The 22,003-nt window shown below is 42.0% G+C and overlaps 1 protein-coding gene across 1 annotated transcript in view; it reads right to left on the reverse strand.

Annotated features, from left to right (window-relative positions):
* Window positions 1–15,555, reverse strand: part of LOC132820700 (uncharacterized) — a 64,274-nt gene extending 48,719 nt beyond the window's left edge. Inside the window, exons 1-2 of the mRNA XM_060832951.1 lie at window positions 15,479–15,555; window positions 14,903–15,001 (exon numbers count right to left, since the gene is read on the reverse strand). Coding sequence (XP_060688934.1) covers window positions 14,903–14,918 — 16 coding nt within the window. The 5' untranslated portion in view covers window positions 14,919–15,001; window positions 15,479–15,555. The remainder of the gene's footprint in view (window positions 1–14,902; window positions 15,002–15,478) is intronic.
* Between the last annotated feature and the right edge of the window lie 6,448 nt (window positions 15,556–22,003).

Genomic DNA, 22,003 nt, shown 5'->3' on the forward strand with positions numbered 1-22,003 from the left:
CTAAGACTGTAAGACATAGCATGATATGGATCCAAATCCTACCATTGCCACCACCAAATGTGTGTTTATCTCTCGCAAACCCCTCAAAGTGAGATCAGGATGTGAGTGACGTGGTATTGAAGAATACAACAGGACATTTCTTGCAGCTCATTGTTGTATAGGAATACAACAAAGGTCTGGGCTAGTATTAGGCATGTCAGTTACAAACAGCAGTAAGCTTTCACCACCAAGTCACTTAAGTTATGCCTTCAGATATACTGACATACTAACTGTGACATAATACAACTGGGAGGCAGTAAGTGTGAGGGGAAGAGTCTCAAACAGCATTCCAAACAACTGGGACAAAATGCCAGAGAACTGAAGTGGTCTAATCAGTTCCATCTATACCACAGTGGTTTCCAGGGTCAGTAACCCAACTTGATCACATCCCTGCCCTAGACAAATATATTGTGCATGGAAGCCATTTATATAGAGATATGAGTCAACTACATTGGGACTTTCACCTCAATGGGAGTCTGGCCTCATGTTCCAGGTGAGGAGAAAAGTCCACACATTGTACTATACAAGGAATTTGTTACAATGCCACACAACAGATTTGTGAGGAACATTACAGGCCATGAAATAAAAGGAACTGTAGCAACATGGGTACAAAAGTGCTTAAGTGACAGGTTATAGAGAGTAACAGTCAATGAATATATTTCTAGCTGCAGTAAGATTTGCAATGGAGCTCCTGAGGGGTTGGTATTGGGACTTGTAATGATTAGAGCCAAGTTAACACTGTTGATTACAAGGTCAATGATTGGGTTTGTTAACCTCGGCCAAATCAGGAAAACCCTGGTTGACTAAGAGAACCAGGAGGTTAAGAATCTACTCAGTTCTAGATGACTGACTGAGCTGGCTGGCCACAGGCAAATAAAGGGTAATGTGGTGACAGGGTACCAGTCTCTGTGCTGTTATTTCAGGACTTGTGCTTTTCCTGATATATATATTAATGATCTTGTATGGAATGCTACTTGGGACTCTACCCCTCACGCTTGGTGTGTAGAGGACAATTTCAAAGTTTGCAGATGACACAGAACTTGGAAGAATTGCACATTGTGAGGATGACAATGGAGAACTATAAAGGATACAGTCAGGTTCATGGAGTCAATGGATATGTGGCGGACGTGTGAGGTGATATATTTTGGTAGGACAGACATTAAAAGGAAACATAAAATAGGGGCTACCAGTCTAAAGGGCTGAGGGAACTAGGTGTACATATGCACAGACCATTGAGGTTGGCAGGGCAGTGGAGAGAGTAGTTAATGAAGCGTACTGTGTCAGGCTATTGCGTACAGTATCCTGAGCTTTAATAATAAGGTCAAGACCGTGGTGCTGGAAACACAGCAGATCAGGCAGCATAATCGATCTTCAGGCATAAGCCCTTCATCAGGAATGAGAAGGGCTTCCTGATGTCTGTCGTCCTCACCGTCTCCTTTAATAATAGGGGCGTAGATTACAAGAGCAAAGAAGTCATACTGAATTTGTATATGACACCTCATAGACCTCAACTGGAGTATTCTGTGTGTCATGTTATTGGAAGAATGTGTACACATTGGAGAGAGGGCAAAAGCAATTTATAAAAGAATGCTTCCGGGGAAGAGGAACTTCAGTATTGAGGATAGACTGAAGAGATTGAGACTATCCTATTTGGAGAGAAAGACCCTAAAAAGGAAATCTGATAGGGGTTTACAAAAAATCGTGCACTGACTAGATATATTTATAGGAAGAAATTGTCCCTAGTTATAAAAGGAATAGGAACAACACGGCATAGATTTAAAGTGATTTGCAAAAGGACCAAATGTGATCGGAGAATAAATGTCACACAACGTGTATTTAGCATATGGAATGCATTGCCTGGAAATGTTGTGGGGGCCGGTTAAATCGAAACATTCAAGAGGGCATTGGGCAATTATCTGGATAGAAATAATGGGCAAGGATATAGAGAAAAAGCAGGAGATTGGCTCAAGGTAACACAGTTCATTTGAAAAGCCAGTGCAGACACTTTACTTTCTACAAGGATATAAGTCACAGGTCCCATGGTATAAAATTAATATTGACATGGACAGATGCATCTACAACTGGCTGATTGATGGGGACAAGATGAAGGAGCTTTTGCCCTTTTTGGTGGTTCCTTCATCAACTGCCTTAAATAGAGGGCTTCGAATTTTTACTACACTAGAATCAAGTGAAGCAAACATCTAAATAAATATGGTTGGAGCTGATTAATTATACTTCCCATTGGAAAGCACAACAAAACATAATCACACATACTGAACCTTCCTCTTTCCAATATGACTTCCCCAGAGAAGTCTTTGGATAGTTATCAAAATGTATCCACTTTCTTGGGACCAATGACAAACATTTCTCAGATCCCTTGCAAAGTCTGGGACCTGTTAGCTCAAGTCTGAACTTCACTGACAATTCTTGCACATATGACTCAAACAGAAAATGAGCAATAGCATAGGTTTCAATTAGCACAATTCTCTACAGATGTTCTACAATTCTTGGAATATTATCTTTCTTTGCTTTGACCTTAGTGTCCCAGATACCATTTTCTTCATTCCTGGCAGTGCCCTGTCCCACAGCAAAGATGACAGCCCAGTTGCATATAGTCACAAGGGAATTGCCTTCAATGTTGACTCCAGACTCCATGAAATCTCGTGTCAAATATAGGCAAGGAAATCTCCTGCTGAATACCATTGACACTTTCCCCCACCCTGGCTGATTTCCCTGCTGTGTTGAAGAGGAGGAAGCACTGATGGTGACAAGGCGCAGAACGTACTCTAGCAGGAAAACTTCAATGTGCGGGTTGATTACCAAGTGACTTGGTAGCACTACTGCATGGTGGAATGCATTGTCTGGAAGCATGATGGAGGCAGGATAAATTAAAACATTCAAGAGGGCATTATTTCTACCCAAATAGTCATCTAACGTGCAAGGATATTGAGAATAAGCAGGAGACTGACCCTAGGTAACGATGTTCATTTGAAAAGCCAGTGCAAACATTTTACTTTCTAGAAGTGTAAAGTCACAAGTTCCAGTACTGACCAAGCTGTTTAAGTTCTGAAGAACTGCTATTAGTCTCAGTTTCACAGATTCAAAGTTGTTATGTTGCAAAAGGAAGCTATTTGGTCCATCGTGTCTTCATTGGACATCCTTTGCATGCTATTTCTATCCAAATAACCATCCAATGCTCTCTGTTCAAGGCAGGTGGTGAAGGAACCACCTAAAAGGGCAAAAGCTATTTCATCTTGTTCTCAATCTACCTGTCGTAGATGCATCAGTCCATGCCAATATCAGAGGAGTGACCATTGCACAATCCCTTCACAGCTGGTGTTGAGGACGGAGGTTCTGATGAGGATGCGTAGTGTGGCATTTCCACAGAAGAATTGTAAATGATCAGTGTTAGCAAATACGATGTGATACTAAGAAACAGCTGAAGGCACTGGATACTGCAGAGACTAAGTACTGTGACAACATTCCCACAATAGTACTGAGGACATGTGCTCCAGAATCAGCCAAGCTATTCCAGTAGAGCTCTAAGACTGGCATTGGGCTAACAATGTGGAAAATAATGTAGGTATGTTCTGTGCACAAAAGGCAGATATATCCAACCTGGCTAACCACTGCCCTTTCACTCTACTACCAACCATCAAAGTGATGGAAAGTGCTGTTGACAATGCCATCAAGTGCTACTTACTCAGAAATAACCTGCTCATTGATGCTTAACTTGTGTTCTGCCAGGATCATTTTGCTCTTTATTTCATCATAGCTTTGGTCCAGTCAAATGACCTGAACTCCAGAAGTGAGGTGAATGACTTCCCTCAGCATCAAGCAAGCATTTGATTAAAGTATGGCATCAAGGGATAAAACTGGAGGAGTCACTAGGAATCAGGGAGGAAATTCCGCTCACTGGTTTACTATATACCTCAGAAAATAATCACATTGACCAAAACATTGGCTGATGCATATAAGAGTTTGGCCTCAACACATACTGGTCGAGGAGAAGGCATGATGTAAAACTGTTTACAAGTCTGGGCTTCATTAAAACACTGTTGATTACATTTTAAGGCGACATACTTTACCTGGCTTTCAGAGATATACAAAGATTTAATCTTACTGCCCCACTGTTGAAAGACTATTCCATGAACTCTCATTTCATGCTGGTTGAACCACTCCACATGCTTCAATTGGCTAGACGGCAGACTTCTGTCCAGCTCCCTGTGCACTTCTCTTTTCTTTCTGAACTCGGCCCACGTTGTGCTATCTATTCTCAGTAATGGAGCAGCTCTATGGCATTGATGCAAGGTTGCTCCAGGGTCCTAAAGCCCTTAAAACGATAATCACCATGTCATCAAAGACGACGAATGTAACACAAGAGCAGGTAAGAAAAAGAACGACTATTCCCGTGTAATATTGACTTGACTCAGATGGAATTTTGTTATTTTTAAGTGTGCAGTAATTTAATTTACAAATGTAAACTGTAGATATTTCAGTTTCTATTTTATTGAAAGAGTTAAAGTCAGGATTACAAAAACGTTATATCTCAAAAGATTCAGTTAAATCAATAAAAAACAGTAATTATTTGGAAGATTGCTAAAAAGAGGTTTATAAAGGGGTTTAAAAATCTGGCTAATGTTGCTAAAATGGAATTATTGAGAGGACTCTAGTGGGCTGTTGAAGTGCAATGGGATTGAGAGGCAGGCTGAATTTGAATCAACTTCCAGATTCGCCTGGTTAAAACTTCTTGCAGCAGTGCCCATTTGGCTGCTGCTGAACTTCAAATCTTACGCAACTGAATGTACAGGAATCTGGAAGGGCTTCAGTCTTGTGCAACTCACTGGAACATTTTTAATCCAGGGAGGAAATCATGTTGCTAACTTAGACAGCTGGTTATTATGTCCTACAGCATGCATTGGCTTGTCTTCACTGTGTTTGAAGTTCTGTGAAGAATAGAACGGCATCTACTTAAGGTTCTTCAATACATGTGGTGCTGCCTGGGAAGAAGAGGAAAAGGGAAGGTACAGGGTAAATCAGAATTCTTATGGAGCGCTGCATGAAGCACTGACGACATTACTGAAAAATAGTCATATGATTAAACTACAAGCACTAACACAGATTGAAATAAATAAAACATGAAGGCATATCTGTATAAATATGGGTTTTGAAAGAAAATAAATCCACTTAAAAGGCATCACTGATGTTCCTGAACCTAATGTATTCTCTTTATATTATGTACTTATGAACAATTCCCCAATCTCTAGAACTATTTAAAGCATTTATGCCCTGCAAGAAATCAAGTTTGCTAAGGATACATTTATTATAGTAATTTAATCGTGCAGAACCTGAGAACTGTTCAGCAAAGATACATTTTGATGAGGTATTTCATGCTGCATACATCAGGGCATCTTGCAAGAACACAAAATTCAACGGGAAAACAAAGTTTTCTACTGCATGAAAGGGCAGTGACAATTGGCTCCGATTGGCAGAAGTGTTGCCATGGAGAATGCACCCACTAATGATGATTGGCAATTAACAACTAGGCCTTGTTTAAATTTTAAATCTGGCAGGCTGGTTGTGTTTGGCCAGGCATTGCCTTAACAAATAAACTAGCAAATGGATGCCAACTATTTTGTTAAGTTGAGACAAGCACAGTGCACGTACATGTTCTGTCCACAGAGACCAAGGCCCTAGCTTCCAGTATACATGTGCCACATTGCAAGCTTGACATACAATCTCAAATTGGTTATCAGCATAGACCTTCACATATTCAGTATTGTCCAGCAAACTTTCTCAATTGCAGAATCACCTCTAATGTTAAGACACTGTGGTTTAAGTTTGAAAACTCAGGCTGGTTGCAGAGAGTCAATATTTTCCATGTTAGAAAGAGCCGAAGGATCATGTTGCTGGGTATGATTCACCAGACTTTGGGTCATTCAGCCTACATACCTGGCAATATACAGCAATGAAATTCACAGACAACTAAAGGCAGCGAATTCTTGAAAGTACACCTAATTGATCTAGTACATACATACTACTAGAATCCAAATGACCTGTCCATCTTCCACATGCAACATTACTGTTGTAAGACTCTCAAAGCAAACAAACAGGCATATCAGTAAAGTGAAAGGAACTGGAATAACAAAGGGCATCTAAATCAATTGTCAGTTTAGATTCCCTACAGTATGGATTAGATTAGATTCCTACGGTATGGAAACAGGCCCTTCAGTCCAACAAGTCCACATCGACCCTCTGAAGAGTAACCGACCCAGACACTTTCCCTATCCTATTAACCTATATTTACCTGACTAATACACCTAACCCTACACATCCCTGAACACTATGGGCAATTTAGCATGGCCAATTCACCTGACCTGAACATCTTTAGATTGTGGGAGGAAACCGGAGCACCTGGAGGAAACCCATGCAGACACAGGGAGAATGTGCAAACTCCACACAGTTGCCCAAGACGGGAATCAAACCCGGGTCCCTAGCACTGTGAGGCAGCAGTGCTAACCACTGAGCCACCATGCTGCCCTTGGGCTTGTACTTCCTAAATAATCATCATTCATTATAAAGCAACTTTGTATCAACCAGGAAAAATTATATATGTGAAATACTGAATGTTTACTGTATTATCGCAATCTAAAACTCGTCAGTTGAGGGTACAAGAGAAGGCCAGTAAATTTTATTTAAGGCAAAGTCACCTTCTTATTTAAGTGATTTATGGCATGAATCAAGTGTAACAGTGATGTATATAATCCTTACATTATGCTTCTATTACTTAGTGTGGGTGTGTCTGCACTGATTATATCAACCTCTTGGCCAACTGGAGTATTTGATCTACTGGCACACTCCTGGTCCCATATGTATTGGTTAATAAAAATCCTGTGGTACATGCAAAAATAATGTTTATTTTCCTCTTGAATTTTTTATTCTTGCAAAACATCCTGATGAGCGCAAGATGAACTACTTCAACAAAAATGTTTTTTTTGCAACAATGTGCACATTTACTATGTTGATACAGAGTTTTCCGCCACATTTTAATTGCCAAGGAGCAATGCATCGACTCTCAGCCAGAAAACAATTTTGCCAGCTTTTATTCCTTTAATAGCCATCCTGAATAAAACCGCATCAGGAGCAGCTTCATAACCATGAGAACATTCACACTGTGTAACAAAAGGTACAATACTGTTTCCTCAACCATTGATTTTGCCAGACCCCGGAGTATTTTCGGCATTTTCCGTTAAAATTTCGTAGTTACTCTCCCAGTTTGCTCGTAAATATCAGGAATTATATAGATTATCTGCAGAGGATCATCTGAAGAATGCTGGCTAGCTCAGGCAGACTGCACTGTACTGAGAACTAAAGCTTGCTGGATGTTGAACTTGGCTTATCCGCTGACATGCTTAGATCAGGGAAGGCAACTTTAGATGTGCAAAGACCATAAATCCTACAAAAAGGCTTCTCCGGATGGTACACACCATGGTTTGAATATATCGTTTACTTAAATCTACATTTACTTGTTGAAAATTTTATTATTATTTACTTCTTAACTATGTTATACAAATTCACTTCCAGTTGTAATTTCTCAGCTAAGAAGGACTGTCAACAAAATAAAATATGCAAACTTCTCTGTTCATGTAATTTCACACCTGAAATTTTGTTTTGGAAATTGCTCTTCACTATGTGTTAATGTAGATGCCTTTGTTTATTTCTTTATGTGCATGATATTGTTGAATCCTGGATAATGTAGTGAGACTGTTACATGCTGTATTCCTTGTGTAGCATGAGTGTCCTGAAAAGTCTGCTTGTATACTGAGGCCCATGGTCAAATTCAATCTCTTCAGGGGCACTGGGCATTTTGAATACTGCATTCATTATGTCTGCCTGGGACAGGCTTGAACTACTCTAACACTGACAGATTAAAGTTTGGAGAATTCACGACAAAGACAGAATAGTCATGATGTAATTAAAACTGTCATGATTTTGGACTACAGATCTGACAGGCCCTTTCTAATGTATTGAGGTTCCCAATGTCACTGTGGCTGGTGAACCTGGCATACCCCACACACTTTTAGTGTATTCTCAATTTCATTGTTGATTCCTGGCCAACACACACTATTCTCTGCCGGGCGGCTTGTTTGCTCTATGCCCATTTGGCTGTGATGTACTTGTGACAATATACCCTCCCATACATGTTTGGGTACAAGAACATGTTTCCCCTTAAAAACTGCACCTCAAGGTACCTATTCATCTCTGTACGGCCAAACACATTTAAGAGTGGCTTCTACCTATTCTATCAGGCCATCCTTCTATTCAACTTTCAAGAGTGCCTTTAGTCGTAAATCATTAACTATTTCTTTCTGAAGTTGGTTGCATTAGTGCTAACCAAAATTCATCAGATAGATCACCTCTGTGTTCATACTGTGGGCTTATAATTCTAGGGAAATTTCTGCATTCTTATTTGAATTTTCTAAGTGTGTGTGTGTGTGTGTGTGTGTGTGTGTGTGTGTGTCAACCATATTGTGACTAGATTTGTAGCAGACATTAAAGTCTAATCATATTCCTTTCTATAAGTTGCAGTCTCGTTCACGTGTCCATGGATTATGCCACTGAATTGCCAATGATCTGTAATTGGTTTAGAGACACATCTGGTACCTTGTGATATTGAACATCAGAGCAAGTGTTTCACACACTCTGTTGGAATTACTGGATTCTATTTGTGATAGACTTTTTGGTTGAAAAGCAACTGTCTTATAATACTACATGACACAAACTCCTAGCCCTTTGAGATAGATTGACTTCCAGAACTCTCCTCCTCCCTGGGTTGGAGCTCTGTAGGATGTAAGTTTCTCCAGACACCTTTTTGAGTGATTGGAAATCTATTGATGCTACTGCCCTAAAACGTTGGATATATTTTTTACTTAAAAGTTCTCTTAATGATGATGCTTTGTCAGAAAAGTTTGGTTTATACAGTGCTAATAAAGTAAATTAGAAATCTGAGACACCTCTGAAGGTATGTATTGTATATCAAATGTACCCAGCACACAACAAAGGCCATAACCTGAATCGATACAGCCAAGAAGGTCATCTGACCTAAGTATCTATCTGACACTTATTGCTACTAAAGATAACTTATTCACTGAGCTGCTGTAATGTCAATTTCTGTCATGCACATCTGTGGTTTTGTTCATCACTGCAATATCACTGGTAATACAGACACAGCAGGGACCCGGGTTCAATTCCCGCCATTGAGCAACTGTCTGTGTGGAGTTTGCACATTCTCCCAGTTTCTGCATGGGTTTCTTCCCACAGTCCAAAGATGTGTAGGTTAGGTGAATTGGCCATACTAAATTGCCTGTAGTGTTAGGTGCAGGGGTAAATGTAGGGGAATGAGTCTGGGTGGGTTGATCTTGAGAGGGTCAGTGTGGACTTGTTGGGCCAAAGGGCCTGTTTCCACACTGTAGGGAATCTAATCTAATCTAATCTAATCCTGGAATGTTTTCCATAATTCTGCCCACATGATGTTATATCGGATACCAACAAAACAGACAAAAGATAGAGCAGATAGACAAAATAGAACAAGATTGACCACAAGATTGTCTCTGGAAGCAAGACCTTCCAAATTCTGGAAGTACTAATTCCTTGAGCTTCTGTTACTCAGTAAAACCATCAATATTTATGTTTGATGTCTAGCTTGGAGAATGATTTATTATTCAGTTCTGTTCAAGTCATCATTTTGTGTGGGCAACATTATTGAGAAAGCTTTAAAATGTCTTAGGCCAAATATACATTGATTGTGCCATTATGAAGATTGTGCCATCAGTCAGAAATTGGTCAACCTGTGGATTTCACAACCACAGAAGCCTGTGGAGACCTGGTTACTGGATACACTCAAGAAACAGATTGATAAATATTCAGTTATTAAAGGTATCAATGAGTATGGACAGTAAGCAGGAATATAGTGATATAGAGGATCAGCCATGATCTTATTCAATGGTGGAGAAGGCTCAATGAGTCATCAAGTCATGGAGATGTACAACACAGAAATAGAGCCTTCGGTGCATCTCGTCCATGGCAATCTGATGGCCTAAATTAGATTAGATTAGATTCCCTACAGTATGGAAACAGGCCCTTCGACCCAACAAATCTATACTAACCCTCCGAAAGGTAACCCACCCAGACCCATTCCCCTATATTTACCCCTGACTAATGCACCTAACACTACGGGCAATTTAGCATGGCCAATTCATCTAACCTGCACATCTTTGGACGGTGGGAGGAAACCGGAGTACACGGAGGAAACCCACGCAGACACGGGGAGAATGTGCAAACTCCACACAGTCAGTTGCCTGAGGTGGGAATTGAAACCGGGTCCCTTGCATTGTGAGGCAGCAGTGCTAACCACTGAGCCACCGTGCCAGCACCTGGCTCATATCCTTCTAAATCCTTTCTACTTATGTACTCATCCAGATGCCTTTTAGTGTCAAAGAGATATCCAAACAACTTGCTCCTGCTCCTAGTTTCTATGTCTATATTGTCCCACATGGCTTACAAAAAAGTAGACAGTTTCACAGCTGGAGCAACATGCTGCACTTCCCACACAGGTCGCTTGCTTTCTGCATCCTGTCTACTGCATCACTTGGTAACTGGAGGTAATGTTTGCAAATGTTGCTGTCCATCTACAACAGCTTAATGCTTTCTACCAGTAATATATTATGCCAACATTGTGACTACTCCCTTCCTCCAAGTAACCTTTTGGTTAAGTTGAGAATGTGTATCGAGTATGATCAGGTAGGGAAAGAGTTAAGTTCTGAATTTTGTGAAACAAGAGGTTCAGCTGAGCATGTCTCAGATCAGATAAGAACTTGCAGTTAACAATAGGGTGCTGGAGGCAAAGATAATGGGTTAACAAGGTGGAAAAGCAGTCATTATTAGATTACTTACAGTGTGGAAACAGGCCCTTCGGCCCAACAAGTCCACACCGACCCGCCGAAGCGCAACCCACCCATACCCCTACCCCTACCACTACATTATCCCTTACCCCTTACCACTATGGGCAATTTAGCATGGCCAATTCACCTGACCCGCACATCTTTGGACTGTGGGAGGAAACCGGAGCACCCGGAGGAAACCCACGCAGACACGGGGAGAACGTGCAAACTCCACACAGTCAGTCGCCTGAGTCGGGAATTGAACCCGGGTCTCCAGGCGCTGTGAGGCAGCAGTGCTAACCACTGTGCCACCGTGCCGCCCAATGTAGAGCCATTTAACAATATTGGAGGCACTCAGTATGTAAGGTCAGTTTAACAAGGTGAAAAGTATTCATCATGTGAAGCCAGTTAAGGTCAAGTACTTTCATTGTGTAACAGCAGATGGCTTAATCTTTACTCCTGACACTCGCTGATTGTAACGGTCACCCAATAAATATGTATGTTGCCTTATCTGGATGCTCTGTCCTGTAAAATGACTATATAATTCATTCAGAAACTGCTGTTTGAGACAGACGACTGAGAATTCACATCCCTGTGCACATGGGCAATTGTTCTCTCCCTCCAGGACCTGGAATAAAGATGAAGGAGCTAAAACTACTGTGTCTCGGAGCGTTTTGCTTTGACTGAGGGGGCAAATAGGACAAAGTGTCAATCAGCAGTGAAACTGCCACCAGACCTGCAATCTAATCACACAGCTCTATTTCTGACAAATCACAGTTGTCAGCCTTCTCAGGACAATGACTGCTCGCGTAATTCCTGCAGCTGTTGCCTAGAAAATTTCAACTCTAGATGGTGAATTTTAGCTTTGTGTAAAGGTAAACTGTAATTTTCTAGTATTTTCCATTGATTAGCAGGATCTTTCCAGGCTAGTCCTAAGATAATTAAAGGATTGATTCTGTTCAAGCCCCCATTTTCATGGGCTATCTTTACTGTTTTATCTAGTCTTTACAACCATCTAATTTAAAAAAGCAAAGCCTCATTTTTTTCTTGTATGAATTGCCTAAATTCAGTTGGGATTTCTGTGGCCTTCCAATTCATTCTAGGGAATGTCCGATATCTTTTTACCTGTCTTCTGCAAATGCTATCCATGTCTAGGGAACTTATAGCCATCTTGCGCAAGATTGATATTTGTGGGGATTCTGAAATGTACTGACTGCATTTTGTTTACTCTTTTTTAAAAAAGCAATCTGCTTTGTGCTGGTTTGAGGTGCAGATCCAAATTTGTTTTTTAACGCAAATCAAGCACTTTTCCAAAGTCTGGGCATAGATTTAACTTTCGCAGCTACAATTCTTGGCTGGAGACCTTCTCCTGTGGTTTACGAACTTCTATTATTGCCCTTCGTTTTTAAAAAAAATCATCTGATCACCATGTCAGACTTCTCATGTCATTGGCGAGTAGACAAAGCAAAAGAATTACTTTAAAACATCAAGAATATTTAACAGCTTAAATTACAAATTTTCTAAACAACCAGTTCAGAAATGTTATTACACATCATGCTGCTGCTGGGCTAGAGCTGGTAGTTGGCCATGTGCTTTCAGATGTGTTACGTGACATGTTATGTGTTGTGGGCGGCACGGTGGCACAGTGGTTAGCACTGCTGCCTCACAGCGCCTGAGACCCGGGTTCAATTCCCGACTCAGGCGACTGACTGTGTGGAGTTTGCACGTTCTCCCAGTGTCAGCGTGCGTTTCCTCCGGGTGCTCCGGTTTCCTCCCACAGTCCAAAGGTGTGCGGGTCAGGTGAATTGGCCATGCTAAATTGCCCATGGTGTTAGGTAAGGGGTAAATGTAGGGGTATGGGTGGGTTTCGCTTCAGCGGGTCGGTGTGGACTTGCCACTTGCCCCCCCCAAAGGGCCTGTTTCCACACTGTAAATCTAATCTGTGACAAACTGAAGTCCCTTCACAGGGACGTACATTCGAACATTGAAGTGTCTCTTTGGTACCATCTACAAATTCTGGAATCTTCAGGAGATTTAATATAACTGGCCACACCTTAATGTCACCAAAGGATTATCTTACCCTATTGTCTTTACTGAGATATGAAAATAGAGATGCAAAAAAAAACATTTAAAATACTCTGCTTCCATGGTTCTCTGAAAGACAGAATCGTACCAATTGGAGAGTTTGGCTCTAGATACACATGATAATTGTTCAATGACCGCAGCTTGTCACAGAAAAACCAATTACTATGGTATTGGATTATTAGGTTCCATTCACAGTCACAGCCAGTAGTATTTAAGTGTTTTTCTACCTGGCCTGAGTTGAAGAAGCTTACAGCATTTACCAGGTGTCTTTAAAACAGTAATATCACTACATGTTTCATCAGAGACATTAAGCCAAAAGGGTAAGGAAAAGTTAACTTAAAAATGGAGATTAATGTAAATTAGAGATAAGGATATGAGGGAGGAAAGACTCACAGAGGAAGTCACAGGAACTGAGAATTGGGGAATATGGAGTGCTGTAAATATAATGGGGTCAGTGATTGAAAAAAAATGACAAGGTCTTTTCCCTGGGGTGGGGGAGTTCAGAACTAGATGGAATAGGTTTAGGGTGAGAGGAGGAAAATATAAAAGGGACCTAAGGGGCAGCTTTCTCACACACACTGGTGTGTGAATGGAATGAGCTGCCAGAGGAAGTGGTGGAGGCTGGTACAATTACAGCATTTAAAATGCATCTGGATGGGGGGGGACATGAATAGGAAAGGTTGAGGGGGATATGGACCAAATGCTGACAAATGGGATTAGGATATCTGGTCGGCATGAATGAGTTGGACAGAAGGGTCTGTTCCAGTGTTGTACATCTCCATGATAACATCGTGTATTTATACGGAACTTCTGGTCATTCCAAAGCGTTTGTTGTCAACCTCCAGCTTTATATAGCTAACAATATAAAAAGGTCACCTACACTGCATTAAAGGCGGCCAAAGATTTTTCCAGTTCGACAGTTAATAGCTTTCAATTCTCCACTCAATTCCAAATAAGAACGAAACTGAACTGAAGAGGTTTTATTCTGGGTGCGCAGAATGAAAAAACACCGAATAATTTGATCTTGAAACACTAAAAAACGTCGCTTCTCAAGAAATTTAGAAAAATCTTTCGTTTGCGTTTCCTGTTGCTTAAATTAAGGGGGTTCTTATATTAGCTCCTGCTAAACTAGCAGAAATCCTGGACTGAGCATTGATTTTTCTGTTGATACAAATGCCACCACGGCGCACTGCGCACCATGGCGTAAGGGGGTTGAAACGGTGGGAATGAAAACAACTGGCGTCAGCAGTGCGTCGTTCACAACTTATCTAAAACAACACATTTGTTTAACCACACTGTCAAAATGCACGTAAAGCGTAATGTTGTCTCTCGGCATGAGTGGGGGATACCAGGGGCTCAAAGCAGCGAGGGAAGCTCCCGGTAGAGAACTAACATTTGAGTTTAAAGTACACAGATTGCAAACGGTTGTCTGGTTTACAACGAATGGCGAACGCTCTCGCCCTGCCCGGCCCGCCAGCTTGTTACATTTCCGATTGTTTCCATTCGAGTGAAACACACTATCCCCGCGACGTCACAATGATCGACCTGGAACGCGACCAGTCTGGGACGTTCCAACGGCACCAAAACGTTCGGAAATGGAACGCGGCAGCGCCCGCAGCTCCAATCAGAAGCGCGCATAGGCGGGACTCCCACGCAGTGAGCGCCGAGCCCAGCGTTTGCGTTGATCAGAAAACGCCCTTTAACCGTTTCCGGGCTCTTCTCTTGTTGGATTCGATATATCCGCACATGCAAATATATCGCCACCGTTGCTCACTGAACAATAACAAATACTTGGCAATGTGCAGATACCGGGGGGTGGGGGATGTAAACAACCTTACCGTTTGCGTCCGACATTGTGAATTTGACGGGCAGGCTGCACAGTTGCTCTCGGGTGTTGTTTCCGTCCCCTTTTTTTCCCAGATGCCGCACCAATGGCGCTTTAACGGAAGAGAGAGAGACACTCAAACAACAAAAAAAACCCTTTGTACACTCCATCCAATGACAGCGTCGCGACACAAATGCAACACTGCGCAGCCGTTAGAAACTCACACCGACGGCATTTCAAACCGAGCCCCGGGTTGAGAAACGCGGTTGGGTTTGGAAAACGCTGCCAATGACCCCAGTGCTCGTTATTAATCAGCAACTGATCGCGATGAAGGCAAAGCTGACCGCTAAGCAATTGTTATGTCCCCACTGCTGAACAATGTCAGACCATTGACTACATTCACGGGTGTTTACAGTCCAGCGTTTCTAGTGTTTGTGGCGCTCGCAAACATTAAAATTAGAAATGGCAGATTATTCAAATAAAGGTTGATTCTGCATTCTATGCGAGCAATAGAATGATCTCAACCTCATTCAGCGATTTACACCTTAATTAGTTGCTCTAAGTGTCATTTGTAAAATTTTTTACTAACGTGAAATTCTACTTCTGGACGTTGGATCGACTGAAATGTGAAGGATGGAGCGTAGATCAGGGTGGGGGAGGTAGCTTCCTTTCCGAGGAAATGACTGAATGGTTGCAGTGTAGAACGTGGCAGTTCGGCCTGTCACATGCGGAGTAGCTCATTGTAAGATCGACACATCCAATCCCAGCCTCCATCCTTTGCCCATATCGTCCTGAATTTTTCTTCCTGTTGGGCCATTATTCAATTTCATTTTGAAAACAAATATAGAATCCCCCACTACCACATGCTCCAGTGAAGCGCGAAATGGTTTTTCCCTCATATTGTCATCTCTTCTTTTAACAATCATATTAAATTAGTGTCCTCAGGTTAATAACCTTTCACCAATGAAAACAATCACTCCCTAGCTATTCATTTCAAAACCAGAATCAAATCTCGCAGCCTTTATTACAGATGACACTACCACTCAATGTGACGGAAGTCTCATCTCCTGAACTGACTTGTTTCTACAGCGTCTCCAAAGCGTTCTCCTTGTTAAAATGTGGTGCCTAAAACTGGTTACAGTTGACGTTGAAGCATTGTTTCATAAAGATTCACCAGAACATCCTTGCTTTTATATTTAATGTCTCAATTTATTAAACCTAGGGACCCATGTGCTGGTAACCGCTTTTGCAAGGTGGTGGAATGAAAAACCATTAGATGAATTGTTAAGAGAAGCACAGAAAGTGTTTGTAAAGAGAGAGGATGAGAGCCAAAAACAGAAGGTGAAAATGATGGGAGCTATGGTTGATGAGGTAGTTAAGAGAAGAATGGAGTAAAAAGTGAGGTCTGCAGATGCTGGAGATCAGAGCTGAAAATGTGTTGCTGGTTAAAGCACAGCAGGTCAGGCAGCATCCAAGGAATAGGAAATTCGACGTTTCGGGCCAGAGCCCTTCATCAGGAATGGGGAGAGGGTGCCAGGCAGACTAAGATAAAAGGTAGGGAGGAGGGACTTGGGGGAGGGGCGATGGAGATGTGATAGGTGGAAGAAGGTCAAGGTGAGGGTGATAGGCCGGAGTGGGGTGGGGGCGGAGAGGTCAGGAAGAGGATTGCAGGTTAGGAGGGCGGTTGAGTTCAAGGGAATCGACTGAGACAAGGTGGGGGGAGGGGACCAATATTAAGCAACCGGAGCAGCGGGTGGCACCATGTAGGGCAGAGAGGAAAGGGGAGAGGGAGAAGACAAAGGGGAGCATTTGATAGAGGGTTCGAGCGACAGGGGCAGAGATGGAGGTCTCCACAGGAATGATGCTATTATTGTGGAAAGATAGGGCATTTTAGGCGGGAGTGTCTTGATCTACAAAGGGAAGAAAGGGCAATTCCGCTTATGAATTTTGATGAAGAATAGGGGTGTCAGGGGTTCCTGCCTCCAGGGACCCACCAGGAACCCTTGAAATAAATTTAAAAAGGAAAGGGGATATTGTCTGTGAGCGACAATATCCCATTTCCAGAGAAGGTAAACGAGGACTGCAGCCAGTAATTGAGGGACTGATTAGAGATTAAGTAAGATCCCTCATGATCACAAATGGTTTAGTGATAGATTTAAAGGATGCCTTTTGGGCTTGTCCCTTGGTGGAGGAAAGTAGGAATTTGTTCGCCTTTGAATGGGAAGACCCCCAGGACAGGACAGAAACAGCAATACCGGTGGACTGTGCTCCCCAGGGGTTTACGGAATCCCCGAATTTATTTGGACAGATGTTAGAACAAATATTGGAGAAATTTAGCAGCCCCAAGGGGACTACCCTGTTGCAGTATGTAGACGACCTCTTAGTAACAGGAAAAAAGAAGAGAAAGATTAGTAGGAGCCACTAACAAATTATTGAATTTCCTGGGCAGCAGGACCTGCGAGTATCTAAAAACAAATGACAATATGTGGAGCGAGAAGTGAAATACTTGGGATATTTAGTTGGTGAGGGAAAGCGAAAGATAAGTCCGGAACGGATAGCGGGAATAGTGGGGATGCCGCTGCCCAGGACTAAACGGGAGTTACGTAAATTTTTGGGTCTAACGGGATATTGCAGATTGTGGATTGATTCCTATGCTTAAAAGACTAAGAAATTATATCTCAAACTATTGGAGGAGGAACCAAAATATCTAAGTTGGGATGATGAGGAAAAAGAACTAGGTGAGGAACTCAAAAGAGATCTGATCCATGCCCCCGTGTTAGCCTTACCTTCCCTAGATAAACCTTTCCACCTCTTTGCTACTGTAGATAAGGGAGCGGCTTAAGGGAGTATTAACCCAGAGGTGGGGAGGAATGAAACAGCCAGTAGCATATCTTTCAAAGCCAGTATCCCGGCTATGGCCTGAGTGTGTGCAGACTGTGACTGCCACTGCGAGTGGGGTGTCTAAAACAATATTGGAGCACATAATTCCCCAATATGGGCTAGTAAACCGTATAGAGTCCGACCAAGGAACTCATCGTACCTCTAAAGTGTTACGGGGGTAATGAAAGGGTTGGGAATTTCCTGGGAGTTCCATACTCCATGGCACCTGCCATCATCAGGAAGGGTTGAGAGAATGAACCAAACACTCAAATGACAGCTCTCTAAATTGATAATAGAAACCAGACTCCCTTGGACCAAATGTTTACCTATAGCTCTCTTGCCAGTACGAACAGCCCCAAGGAAAGATTTGGGACTATCCCCATATGAAATCTTAGTTGGATTACCTTATCTGGGAACGAATGGAAAATTGCCAATTCCCGAAACTAAAGATTTGTTCTTAAAGAAGTATATACTGGGCTTGTCCTCCTCTTTGTCTTTCCTCAGGAAACAGGGTTTATTGGCACAGACTCCACCCCTTGAATTCACCGTTCATCCCATCCGGCCGGGAGATTGGGTCTTAGTAAAATCATGGACAGAGACTAAATTGCAGCTGGACTGGGAAGGGCTGTACCAGGCTTTTTTAACTACCAAAACAGCAATAAGGACGGCGGGGAAAGGCTGGACTCACTACACTCGGATCAAAGGGACAGTGGAATCTCCAGTTGAGGAAGAAGTCTGGACAGCCGAATCAACGCAAGACCCGCTGAAACTCAGACTAAAGAGACTTTGAGTAACTGATTATACAGTGGCAATGCGAGCGCGGGATTATTTCTGTAGGATTGTATATTAAGTCTTTTTGTGCTTCAGCATGATGTTTAGAATAGTGGGAATGCTTAGAGTTATGATGCTAGCCCTCTTAATATTGGGATTTTGTCAAATATCATTTTCGTATGTATTATTAACGGTTCCTGAGACTGATAATCTACAAGTAACAGACGCTGATGCATGCAGCTTAGTAAATTGTGGGGATGTAGATAATCAGAGACAGTACCACAGCTCTGAGATACATCTTAAGTCCTATGGGGATGGCCTTGGGGATGGTACTTGGTATAATGGTCTCGTCACAGTATACCGGGACCCCTGCCGACCAGCTCGCGATTGTCCCGATAAAAAGTGTTACCCAATATACCTTACAATAAAGAAAACCACATGGCACAAAGCAGTTCTGGGGGGGCGCACCTATGAGATACAATTAAATGAAACATTTAGGATAGAAATGAAAGCACATGGGAAGGATTTCTATGGCTGTTGTTTTCGAATTAGCGTAGGACAGAGAAAACGGGCGGAACTACTGGATAATGAGATACAACCTTTCACCCCTCCCGCTGATCCTAAAGTAGTAAAAATTATAGAGGTAAAGGACTTGAAACAGACTATCGAAATAGAAACTGGGTATGGGAATGCAAATGCCTGGGTTGAATGAGTAAAGTATACTGTAAAAAGTCTGAACAAAAGCAATTGCTATGCACGTGCCTCCGGTAGGCCAGTGGCCCAGGTGGTTCCCTTTCCGCTCGGGTGGAAGCGATATAGGAAGGGCATGAAATGTATGATAGCCCTGTATCAGGATGAGACTGCATGGAATGATAGGAATTGTACTTCCCTATCTCTGATCTTCCCTCCCTTGGAGAAGAAAGATGCAAAAGCTCCCCCCACATTTTCCGCTGCAGTTGGAAATCACACATTGTGTGTGCGTAGACGAGGTACAAGTCGGTGTAGAGATTTGGGAGAGTTGAAATTATGTACAGAGATTAAATATGTTACTGAAACGGAGAAGGGAGGGAACGACTCAGCACTAAAGGTTCCCCGAGCGGATCTGTGGTTGTATTGTGGAGACAAAATATTGAGACCCACCCTACCTCCGGATTGGAGAGGGATTTGTGCAAATGTACAATTGGTAATCCCATTTACCCTGGCATTTGAGAAGGAAAAGATAGTAGAGAAAAAGGGATGGAGTAAGAGATCACTGTTAGACACTACTTTCGATGACAGGATTTATCTCGATTCAGTAGGAATCTCTAGGGGGGTACCTGATGAATTCAAGGCTCGTAATCAGATTGAAGCAGGCTTTGAGTCAGCTTTCTTTTGGTGGGTAACAATTAATAAAAATGTAGATTGGATAAATTACATTTTCTATAATCAACAGCGATTTATAAATTATACAAGAGATGCGGTTAAAGGAATATCAGAACAGCTTGATGCGACAAGTAGGATGGCATGGGAGAACAGAATGGCCCTTGAATCCTGGTTTGGAAGATGGAAGGGGATGGTAGTTTCCATCCTTACTTCCCTGATAGTAGTAGTCGGGGTATTGGTAGCCATTGGCTGTTGTATCATACCCTGTATACAAGGGCTCACCCAAAGACTGATTGAGACAGCCTTAATGAAACAGATGCCCCTAAAAGGGAATCAAGCAGAGGAACTTTATCGACTAAATAATGAGGGGATGAGTGAGACCAAGATGGATGAAATCTCCGGTATGATGCTTGCGAATTTTGGGGGCGATGCTTAAAACAAAAATGCAGAAGATAACAAATGGTAATTAAGGAAAAAGGGAAAATTGTGGGATATAGGTATTGTTACTTCTGCAATTATAATTGCTTATACAAAGTAAATGAACTCACACCAGTGTGTAATTTTTTTCAGCCAAGAACTGAGTCAACAAAAATGGAAATTATGTGGAGGAAATGCATAATTGTTTTTTTGTATTAGCTAAAAATGTATGTAAGAAAGAAACGGGACTGCAAAACAATGGTAGAAATACAGGCGACTAGGTAAGATGCTGTGAAGAGAGGCAGTTAAGCTAGATACGCCTGTACAAACAATAGGTATAAACATCTGTTTCCCACTTTTACAGAAACACAGGAATAAACCCCAATTAAAAGAGTCTTAATGATAAGATGCTGTGAGGGGCAGCACAGATGGAGGGAGTATCTAATGGTAAGCAAAGGATGTGCCTAACAATAACCTACAGCAGGATGAGGTCAAGCGGCCTTGTGAGGCCAGGAATAAGCATTTTGTCACAGACAAGGCTGAATAAGACAAGAGATAAACAGGAGTAATGGGTACCGGTCTTAGGGAAGTGGAGGATGTAAATGGATGGGGGGGGGAGCAATGAAATAAAAAAAAGGAACCAAATTACATAAATAATTCGTTGAATTCGGTGAGTGAGTCCCTTGCCTTGTCCAGAGAGACAGACAGTGGACTTCACACCCACTTGCAAGTGTGAAATAAATGACACTACTGATTCAGATCTTGTCTCGGACTGAAATTATTGAAGTGAGTGAGCTTTGTTTCTCACAAGTTTATCATTAACTAATACAGAAAGTTTCCAGCACTCGGCGACTGTTTCAGTTCGGCCATTTTTATGAAACAATGTTTCCTCACAAACTAATCATTAATTTCCCATTGTCTAATCTGATCTTGTCATCGTGACTTTAGACATTTAATTTAAAATATATCAAAGCTACTTCTCTTTGTGTCTCATGCTGTTTACTGTCGAAGCTGATATATTCAGGTTTCCCTGGTCTTCACAAATAAATCAAACCATCATTTTTCTGATGGCACAACTCCATCCACCAACCAGAGCACTACACACTTTAAATCATGATTTCCTCGCACTTCCAAGCTTTTCGCTTCGGCCAATTACCTCCTTCTCTGATATACAGACCTTGCAAGTTAAACAACTTCCTGTACTGGATAGAGCTATTTACACGTTCTACATGTATAAGGTAATTGAGTAGGGAGTTCTGCTCCTTGTCCATATTTTCACCTGGTCTTTGTTAGTGGACTGACATACTAAATCACAAATCATTGCTCATTGATTTTCAGATGAAGAGCCTTCTGGATCGCAAATATTGGTATGTGCTGGTTTCTGCATTTCAAGACACCAACATTGCACGTTTGTTGTGTGAGGGATTATGTTGAACTGTGTTCCTGGGTGTATCAATGTGAGAAACAAAACTCACATATTAATAAATTTCAGTCCGAGTCAAATTCTGAAGCAGCGAATTTTATTGATACGTACTTGCAAGAACGGGTGCCTAATGAGCAAGCACCCCAATCTGAGGGTTACATTTTGATTTATGCTGTTCAGCTGCATCTCTCGGTCCTCCTCTTTCACCCCATTGGTTACTTTTACTGTAGTGCATAGCCTATCACAAGCTCCAGCTTCGCT

This window comes from Hemiscyllium ocellatum, chromosome 12 (genome assembly GCF_020745735.1).
Source record: "Hemiscyllium ocellatum isolate sHemOce1 chromosome 12, sHemOce1.pat.X.cur, whole genome shotgun sequence".
Lineage (NCBI taxonomy): Eukaryota > Metazoa > Chordata > Chondrichthyes > Orectolobiformes > Hemiscylliidae > Hemiscyllium > Hemiscyllium ocellatum.